Here is a 10,920-nt window from a genome sequence, read left to right on the forward strand (position 1 = left end):
TAAAAGAGGTACTTTGTACTATCTTTGATGCAAAGCTTTGCCTGGCAAGTTTTTTGCTGTTGCTGAAGTTGCTTCACACACGGAATTGTGGCATAAGAGACTTGACCATATGAGCCAAAAGGGTATTGATGTGCTTTCCTCTCTGAAGAGGGTTGATGTAAAAGGCAAAAACTTGGATTTTTGTAACGATTGTCTTTATGGAAAGCAAAAGAAATCTTCTTATTACTCTGGTGTCTCTTGCAAAGCTAATCCTCTTGATCTTATTCACTCCGATGTATGCACTATGCCTGTTAAGTCTTTTGGTGGTGCATTGTATTTTGTTACATTCATTGATGACTGCACTAGGAAAGGATGGGTGCATTTGTTAAAAGTAAGAGAGAGACTTTTAATGCTTTTAAGAAGTTTCATGCTTTTGTCACTACGCAAAAGAGTACTAAGCTTAAATGTCTCAGATCTGATAATGGAGGAGAGTATGTATCTGCTGAATTTTTGCGTTTTTGTGATGAAAATGGAATTAAAAGGGAGTTGATAGCCCCTTATAATCTGTCTTCTAATGGTGTGGCTAAGAGGTATAATCGTACTTTATGCGAGAGAGTGCGTTGCATGTTGTCCACCGCTAATCTTTCCCAAGAGTTTTGGGGGGAGGCATTGAAAACTGCAGTTCATTTGCAATCGCTCTCCTGATAGTACGCTGAAAAATGACATTCCAGAGGAGGTTTGGTCTGGCAAACGTGCCTCTTATGATCATTTGAGAGTATTTGGCTACGAAGCTTTAGTTCATGTACGCAATGACTTGAGAACAAAGCTTGATATGAAGTCCTTTAAAGGAGTCTTCTTAGGTTATGGGGAAGAAGGTGAAATGGGCTATAGAGTGTGGTTACCACAGTTTGGAAAGGTAATACGCAGCCGAGATGTTGTGTTCAATGAGGCAAAATTGCTTAAGAATGCCTCAAAATCTGATGTTGACAAGAAAACAGTCAAATTTCAGCCTTCCGTGCCACCCATTGATGTTGAAAAAGAGCCTCATGATGCATTACCGCAAGCTGAAATTGATAATCAGCTGGTTAACCTTGAGCCAAAAGAGGTAGGACATGATTTTGATGCTCCTAATGAGGATGGACAACCACCTGAATTGGCTGAAAATGATTTTCAGCAGCATGATAGAGCTAAAAATGAGCTGCCTTATGATGTAGAACCGTTGCCTGAGAATGTAGATCATTGGGTACGCAGGTCAACTCGTTTGAGAAGACAACCGCAAAGATTTAACCCCTCTTTGGATCATGTAATGTTGACGGATGAGGGTGAACCTCTTACATATAAAGAGTCCAAATCATGTGAGTCAAGCAGTAAGTGGGAGCTTGCGATGCAAGAGGAAATAAAATCCTTGTATGCAAATGATACTTGGGATCTTGTGCCATTGCCTAAAGGGAGAAAGGATCTTCCTAACAAATGGGTATACAAGATTAAGATAGTGGATGGAAAACCCAAGTACAAGGCAAGATTTTTTGCAAAAGGAAATGCACAGAAAGAAGGAATTGATTTTCAAGAAATGTTTTCTCCTGTTATAAAGCTTACAACTTTATGTGTCCTTTTTGCTCTCGTTGCTGTGCTTGATTTGAAATTGAATCAAATGGATGTAAAGACAGCGTTTTTGCATGGTGACATTGAAGAGGACATATACATGAAACAGCTCGAAGGTTTTGTAGTTCCTACACACGAGGAACTTGTATGCAAACTGAAAAGGGCTCTGTATGGTTTGAGACAATCATCACGACAGTGGTATAAGAAGTTTGACACTTTTATGCTCTCTCAAGGCTTTAAATGCAGCCATGCAGATCATTGTTTGTATACGAAAAGGGATGAAGATGGTAGTCCCATCATACTTGTTCTCTATGTCGATGACATGCTGCTTGTTGGGAAACATAAGACTAGTCTTGATGCTCTGAAACGTAAGCTAAATTCAGCATTTGCTATGAAGGATTTGGGTGATGCAGAGCATATTTTGGGCATGTGTATCAAAAGAGATAGAGAGCTGAAATTGCTGTTTTTATATCAAGAAAGGTACATTGCAAAAGTACTTGACATATTTAATATGGCTGATGCTAAGTCTCTTGGGGTACCTTTACCTCCATACACTAAGGTTAGCAAAGCAGATTGCCCAAAGGATAAGGTGGCATTGAAAGCAATGAAGGGAATCCCTTATGCATCAGCTTGTGGTTCTCTTATGTATGCTATGGTTGCCACTCGTTCCGACATTGCTTATGGAGTGGGAGTTGTTAGTCGATACATGTCGAATCCTGGCAAAGCGCTTCCTCTCTACTGCACTCCGTCTCCTACTTCTTGTCCCAATCCTGCACTACATCGCGACGCGCACCTACTTTGTACCTTCTGCTTCGCGCTTTCAAATACTACAGATTGTAGAAGTCGTTTCTGAGAATCACAAATACTCAGAATTGACATGCTGGAGCAAGTGATGGATGAAGCTTTCTCTATCCATGATGATAAGAGTCAGGTTGAACGAGGTTGAATTCTTTCTGAATTTAGATCTGGCAATAGACCTATAATGACAGAAACAGGTGTTGCATTTGAGCATGAATGTGAAAGACATAAAGTTCGTCATCAATTATGATTTTCTTGAATGAAGACTATGTACATTGGATTGGACGAACAAGACAAGCTGGTGTAAAAGCTACATCCTATACTTTCTTAACATCAGCAAAACGATAACAAAGACCGCACCGACATCGACAACCAGGTCATGTTAGGGACGACATGATCGCGGAGGGGGGGGAGTGTTGACGGTTGGGTCAACAGTACGACATAACTCATTTTCCGTACCAAAGCCTTATTTTCTGAGACTATGAAATGTTGCGGATTATGGTTACATTTGTAATAGGTAGGTAGTTTAGTTGTCGAAGCCGGGGTGCAATGGCACCTCCAGATTGTAAATACAAAGCCATTTGACCCCTCAAACTCTATTTTAGGTTTAACCTAAGGTCACCTTAGTATATAAGGTACCTGGGTCACTTTTGTAAACAACTTTTATCATAATCAAGTTTTAAGCTGCCTTCAACTGTGTGTGAGAGAGGAAGAGAGAGTGCGTGAGCTTCATCCTGACGCAACTCCCTGCTCGTTCATCACATTGTAGATTCGACTGGACCATCGCGCTAGCCTCGCCAAAAGCTACACGACAACGCCAAGCATTCCTCGCGAAACGGAGCGAACGCGCTCGCGCATCTACGAGCTACTCGTGGCCGGAAGTATATCAAACGATGTCTATTTTATGCTTGCAATTAGTTGTTAGAATCGCAGCGACATAAGCTACGCATAGGTACTCATAGATTTCAGTTTCGGACACTTTTAGAATCTGGCTCTGTCTTTATACGCAATTTCTGCAGATGGGTCTAGAGCTAGGGTTTTGAGTGTAGAGGCTTAGGGACGTGTGGTGTTCCTTAAGTTTTGTACGATTCTGGCATGAATTGATGGGTTTCCTTCCGTTTGTGTGTATGTGGCTTAGGTGGTGTAGTTGAGAGCAGTGAGACTCTAGATTGTGGTTTAGTTGGCCTTCCAGAGTGTTGTATGTATAGGATGGTCTTAGCTTGACAAGCTAAAGAGATTTCCTCCGTGTGCCTATCGTGTCATCTGTGTCCTCGATTGACATTATATTGATCTAGGTTGTGTTACATGCAATTTATGGGTGGTGTGATTCGCTCCCGCAATAGTGAGGAACATTTAACATGTGTAGTTTCTGATTCGAAGGCAATTTCACATGAAAAACTTATGGCATGCATGTGGGGGTGATTTGTATAAAAGAAAAATATGAGGTTAGAGTATGTACACATTGGCAAGAAATACACTTATGGTGATGTTTTGGTCACCTTTATTTTGCACTTTTGTGCATTTGTAGAAATTTGATATGGCTGCTTTGTTGCCTCCTCTTTAGGCCCATTGAAACATGTATCTAAAGGCTGTATTTTGGACAAAACACAACATTCTAAGTTTCCTAAGTATGAATTAGTGCAGGCTACTCGCGGATTGCAGCTTGTTTATAGTGACGTTTGCAGTCCGATGCATACTCGATCCGAGTTCTTCTTTGATGGCTACTTCTTTGTGAAGAAGATTCTTTCTTGAGGAAGAGGCTTCCCTCGAATTGGCTCGAGTGTGTTAATGACCTTTATCTCCCTCTTGAATAACAGGTCTTGAGTTCAACTCACCTCATCGGATAGATCTTTAAGGTCTCTTGGGATAGTTTCCTACAACGTTAAAAATTCTCTTCTTCTTCTTCTGTGGCTTGACATCTCTATGGTAGCAAAATACAGTGTGTCCAAGGATTGCTTTCAATTACCTTGACGATAAAGAAGGTAACTCTGCTCTGATACCACTGAAACTCGGCTTTCATAAACTCCACAAGCTTAATTACTGTGAAACACACTTGCAAAAAGGGTTATTGTTGAATTTCAAAAAGACTTGCTTGAAAGATCAGCAATGACTTGAAAGATGGAGACAAAGAGAAATTGAAAGAGAGAGAAGACTGAGATCGACACAAGTGAAATTTGTGTGTGAGAGAGACATTGAAAGAGATAGAAGACTGAGATTAACTGGAGAGAGAAATTGAGAGAGAGAGAAGACTGACCAGAACAGCCGGGCCCCTTCATAGGGATATGACCTATTCCTCCAAAATTTACTTACTTTCAGCATGGAATCACCAGTTAACAATTAAGCAAGCAGTCTTGTTGGTTTCGCATCATTTGCATGTGTTGCTTTATAGGCACATACAAGAGTTGGAGAATCTCACCTGTCTGGGTGCCACCCTAAAGGCCTATCAATGGGTCACAACTCGTCGTCTTCTCTTGCAAGTTGAATGTGCGAGAGTGATGTCCTTTGATGAAGAGAAATTCATTAATGGCTTTTTCATGCGTTCTCCTTCAAGCGATCACTTCGGGCAACACCTCCTCCAATGTCTTACTTTCTCTCGTAAGCTTGATGAGAGAGAGGTAGCTTGTAGAGCTTTCACTAGATTTGGAATCATTATGGTCAAGAACCGCCAAGAGCTAAGAAAAAATAATAATAAAAATTCTTCTTTAAAAAGTTACTTTTTTTTTGGATGATGTGGCAACAGGTCTACTCGCCTTGGACAACTCAACAACTTTATCTTCAGTGACAACCTCTAAATCTTTTTAGAAGTTGAGTTACGACTCATCTTTTTATAAGTTGAGTTACAACTCATTCTTATGATCACATGGCAAAAAGGACACCACATGTGAGGGGAGCTTACTTCTACATAAAGAGACCCTCCCCTCGAAGGTTGCATACCTCTACATAAAGAGACCCTCCCCTCGAAGGTTGCATACCAAACTCGTATTTATCATTTTCCCCATACTATAGGATAAATACGTGTACTAGTGTTAGTGCTTAACATAGTGGTTGTTACGTATATGCACTCATCAGTACACTTACATACGTGTATATATACATATATATTAAGTTGTAGACATTTGTATGCATGTGTGTGTGTGTGTGTGTGTTATATACATGTACATGTGTATATATTACACATATATGGCGGAAGTAGTGTATTTCTATTAACATAGGTAGAAGATAAATACAAAAAGTGTGTAGTGGATCGGTATAGTGAGAAATAGTAGATCTTCTGCAGGAATACCATAATACTGATTGTTGGAGATTCTAAGTTATTTTGTCTCTTTGTTTCACTAATTTACCAAGAAACGTGCACAAAGAATTTGCACGCGGAAGTAGTGTATTTCTATTAACATCAATGTTTCTTATCGTTATTTGCGTACTGTATTTATCGTTCCTATCCACTTTGCACCCCCCTTATTGGAGGCACAGTGAAGAAGCAACACGTTTTGCGATGCATGCATGCACACCCTCAAGCTCTAGATGCACACTAGATTTTGAATGGAAAGCTGAGAACTAAGCTGCACTATGGAAGAGTTCACACGACTGAAAGTTAGTGCAAAGATAGAATTTCAGCATAAGCAATACTTATCCTTGTGCGTCCCAAAGAGTTGGTATAACGGTAAGGCTTTGGCCTCTCAACCTACGCGTTGTGGGTTCAAATCCCCCGTTGGGCCACACTCTAGAGGGACACCTTGTGCTCACCTAGTGTTCATGTGCTAGGGCTCTTGCCCTTGGACACTCGAGTGCATCCTCCTCTTGGGGTGGGTCACACGAGGAGGAGGTTCCTAGCAGGTTGCTACAAGTTCTCTCCATTGTTCCCAGCACTTGGTGCATCAATTAGGTGGCCACAGTATGTTCAGGTGTGGCTCTTTCCCGATGTTACGCGGCCCTTGCTTGACCATGTAACATGGCTAATATTTGGAAGGGATAAGCACCTCCCTTTGTGGGCCCTCTGTTGTGTCGAAAAAAAAAAAAAACTTATCCTTCTGCAAAATACAAGTTGCTATATCAATAAAGGGTGTTCATGTATTCACTCGGTGCTCTTACACATGAATGCCTAAATGCTCAAGCATTTCCAAATCAGCACACAAAGTGCATTCTTATTGCGTGTGCCAAAGGTGAGATCCATCCATTCCATACACTTTGTATCCTTCTATATCCTCTTCTGTGAAGGTAAGAGGATGTAGTCTATCATCATGTCTACTCTTACTCCGCTATTATAGGATGAAGTATGTCACATGGCCATAAGTGACATTTTCATACTCCCCTAGTTAGGCATGGAAGCGCGTCCAAGTAATCATGGTTCCATAAACACAAGAACAGAGGTCCAATATATTCAAATTTAATTATCTTCCATATTTAATAAATACATGGTTTCCCATATACAAAGGCTTGAAACCCTCCCCCCCCCCCCCCCCCCCCCCCAAAAAAAAAAAAAAAAAGAATGCAAAACACACCACACGTGCGATTCTCACTCTTGATTTTCACACCTCTTTTTACTTTGCTAGTGTAATAGACTTGGACACTCCAAGCCATAGATCTACAACAACACACGTGAGGGAAACTAAATATAATTGAAAACAGAGGGAGAGAGAGGAGGAGAGATGACACGGCACGGTGGAGTTCCGCACCACATGCACTGGCCCCAAAGACTGGCACCCCTTTTGGGTATTTCTTTATTATTATGCTTCTCAAAGTACAATGTCCGAGGGTCCTCTTGTGCTCAGCGCTCCTACGCAAAACTAGCAGCCACTTTTTAGGTCGATTCTGCTAAAGCATGTAGAACCTTGTAACCTGTCCAATATATCATCAATCGTGGGTATTGGAAACGTGTCTTGATAGTGATTTTGTTGAGAGCTCTGTAGCCAATGCACATTCTCCAAGATCCATCTTTCTTTAATCCTAGCAACATTGGCGAACAATAAGGTGATGTAGTGGGCTGAATTACACCCTTTTCTAGAAGCTCTTTCACTTGGGTTCATAATTTCCTCATTCTGGGCTCTGCTTACTCTGCAAGGTGGCCGGTTCGGTGGCGTGCTACCGAGAATCAAATCAATCGTGTGATCTTCAGGTTGCTGAGGAGGTAACTCTCCAAGCAAACCCTGAGAGAAACAATCGGCTTGAGCTTGCAAAAAGTCTTGTCGTTCCTTCTCTAGGTGTGACATATTTGACGTTTTATTGTCATTTAGTTCATTCAAGTAGATCGAGTAAATAAAAAGACTCGATTTCATTAATTTTGAAATGGCTGAAGCCGATACAAGTGGGACGAAATCGCCCTTTAATTTTATATTCAAGAATAATATCTCTACCCTTCTTGTTCTTCAATGTTGCCTTTTTGGCCCTCTATTCAACCACAACATTGTTCTTGTTGTATTAAGGGATTCCGAAAAGGACGTCACACCCTTCAAAAGGCATGATGTGAAAGTCCTCGTGCCCTACATACCCCTGACGATACAACCAAAGTTTGCCTCTGACAGGCGTAATGGCAACATCCTGTCCTGGTGCCACTAGAATTGCCTTTGCCGGTGGTCCCATTTTCTCGGGCATCATTCCAAGTCGAGCTACCAATTCAGTCGAAATGAAGTTGACCTTGGCTCCTCCATCGAAGAAGATAAGGGCTTCCTGATCTCGTGCTTTGCCCCTTTGTCCCACGCTCTGGAGAGCTCCGTACTTTCGTCCATTTGCTCTGGGTTGGTCCCCACAAAGTCCGGTTCGAGTCCTGCCTCGGTCTTTCCTTTCTTTGCTTGCTCCTCTGTTGCTTTGGAACTCTTTGGCTTGTCCTCGACATGATCATTGGATACTTTGTTAGGGCACTTTGGCAAGAATGTCCGAGGACGAGGTATCCTCGTCAGAAGTCTCCGAAATACTTTCTGTGTTTCCAAGATCCCTTGTGGTGTCTGTTCTTCTTGGATCGTTTGTCCCTACCGTTCTTCTAGCTCTTCTTGCTCTTTCAAGTCTTTCTGTGCTTTGAGTGCTTCACATCCTCCCCGTTGGAGTCAAAGAAAGAGGAACTCTCAGAGTTGTTTGAAGACGAAGATGAACTGGGATCATCCTCAAAGCGTACACGCTTCTTGGATCTGCTAACGGCTTTGAATGTGGATTTTCGGCCTAGATAGCTGGGGAAGTCTGCTCCGCGACTTTTCTTTCGAAATCATTACCGACCTGAGAGGTGAGTGAATGGCCGCCTCCCATCTCGAATGAATCTCGTCAAGTGGATGATTCTTCATAACTTTACATACTACGGATTCTTGGCGTATTTGAGCATCTGGTTGGCACAGATGTCAACCTGAAGTTGTCATTGCGCTTACATCCTTTCGATATCGTTCGGTGGAAGAGGGCCGTACTCTTCTCTCGAGTTCTTGGAAGAACTCCGACTCCCACTGGATCCTTTGTTGGTTTTCTCACTCAAGAATAACTGTTTCCTCTGTGCCGAATTCACTATCGGAATCCATGTGTGATGCGGGAAGAGGGATCGGATCCTTCGTAGAAGAAGAATCGTCTGAGCTCTGATCCACTGTAACAGACTTGGACACTCCAAGCCGAAGATCTACAGCATACATGTGAGGGAAATTGGAAACAACTGGACAAAACTGAAAATAGAGGGAGAGAGAAGAGGAGAGACGACAAAGCACGGCGGAGTGCAGCACCCAGACGCACTCGCCCCAAAGACTGGCGCCCCTTCTCGGTGTTTCTTTATTATTATGCTTCTCAAAGTACAATGTCCGAGGGTCCTTGTCTCAACCTCCCACACAAAACCGAGTAGAAGTGAGGACTTGGGCACACTTATAAAGGCCTTTGGCCAAACTCAAAAGCAGTTACATGAAAAGATGCAGTTTTAAAAGCATCTGGTGCCCAAAAGCAAGTGTCCCATGGGCTGACCGTATGCAGCTGTCACGTCATTATGCTGTTGTAAATCCCGCCACAAAACGCCGCAAAACGCAAGCATCCGTACGGCCTGGCCCATCAGCATCCTTTACGCAAAAAAGGGGAGGTCCTGCTTTATTTAGAGGTTTTAGGCCCCTAGGCCGGGTTCCATAAGTTGGAATGGGTTAGGTTATTGAACCTAACCCCTTGCGGGCCGCTCGGCCATAATTTGCAAGTTAGTAAAACTTCTCTTGCCTCTTTCGCTAGGGTTTTGGCCCCTTTTTGTCCGGGCTTTGTCGTTTAGGTCATGCCATGTCATCACGTTGTGGCAGCTGGCATTGCCTATCTTGTAAGTTTGCAGGAGCCACCTTGATTAGAGTAATGAGCTTGCATTACAAGCATTAGCCTTATTTCAAAAATTGCACCTTGGGCTACAACAAAGTCCCTTTTTCTTCCTAAACACACCTTTGTACCCATAATACTTGCCCTACATACACCTTGTGGTTTCAATCCCAACTAAGTAGTCCACGTAATAAGCCTCACGTCCCTTGCCTTCCCATCTCCCTCAAACCTACCATCCTCCTTTATGACACCTCACCTGCCGTCATTTTCAAGACTATGACGTAAACTAGTACAAGTTTTAACCATTCACCAAAAATTCCTTGAACGATTAAAGTTTGCTTAAATGACCTTATTTCCCTGCCTTAATTTCATTCCTTCCCAAAGAATACCTCACTCCAAGATTAGCACCTAACCCAAGCAAACTTAAAACCCAAAACCCTTATATGGACTTGTCTGGCACGCTTACTTTGTCCTTAGTTTTACAAGTTCTTACAGCATTTAAGGTCGGCAGTTGATTGTTTTGCTGCTTTGTAAAGTGCAGGTTGATTGAAGAATGCTGGGATAAAGATCCAAAGAAGCGGCCAACATTCACACACATCATAGATCGACTAGAAAGCATCAAGGCTAAACAACGAAAAACAATTTGGAGAGTAGCAACTCTTTGGAGTCAATGAAACCCTTCCGGTTTACGAAATCCCTGTACAGAGCGGTTCTGAAGTTGTATTTTTGTTCAGCTGTTTTCAGATTGCAACAAATTTACATGCTTTTACAACTTTCTCTGTGGCATTGAAGAAATAAATTTATTTGAGTTTGACAATATAAAAAATAAAAGGCTTAAAAGATTAACAATTTGCATCTTCAGACTTTGGCAGCAACTGAGCATGGAGATATTTGTATTCATGTAATGCTTATTTGTATGTGCGCACGGATGTGTGGCTGCATTTATGAGAACATATTTTCATGCATAGTTCTACACTGGCTAATGGGCATTGACTGCATTAATGGAGATGTTCTAGTGCACATTGATGCTGTTAATGGGTATGTAAAATGTCGAGCATTTTTTTTCTTTTGGATGCTCAGCACAGTGAAGCTGATGTTTATTTTAAAATCTTGTGATTCTTTAGCTTGCAGATTTCTTCGTAGGAAAATCTTAAGACTTTTCCTAGTTTCATATGGGTGATACTTTCATTGCCAGAGTGGACTTCGATAAAAGATGCTACCGCGGGCTCATAAAAGGAGAGAAGATGGACATTGTCCTCATTCATTAATTCTTCAAATGGAGTTGATTGTGTG

The 10,920-nt window shown here is 41.9% G+C and overlaps 1 protein-coding gene across 1 annotated transcript in view; it reads left to right on the forward strand.

Moving 5' to 3' along the window:
- The window catches only part of LOC147445187 (serine/threonine-protein kinase 12-like), an 83,081-nt gene extending 72,593 nt beyond the window's left edge, over window positions 1-10,488 (forward strand). Inside the window, exon 11 of the mRNA XM_086527633.1 lies at window positions 10,169-10,488. Within this exon, the coding sequence (XP_086383759.1) occupies window positions 10,169-10,301 (133 nt within the window). The 3' untranslated portion in view covers window positions 10,302-10,488. The remainder of the gene's footprint in view (window positions 1-10,168) is intronic.
- The last annotated feature ends 432 nt before the right edge of the window (window positions 10,489-10,920 follow it).

This window comes from Adiantum capillus-veneris, chromosome 13, assembly GCF_014529385.1.
Source record: "Adiantum capillus-veneris isolate H3 chromosome 13, ASM1452938v2, whole genome shotgun sequence".
Lineage (NCBI taxonomy): Eukaryota > Viridiplantae > Streptophyta > Polypodiopsida > Polypodiales > Pteridaceae > Adiantum > Adiantum capillus-veneris.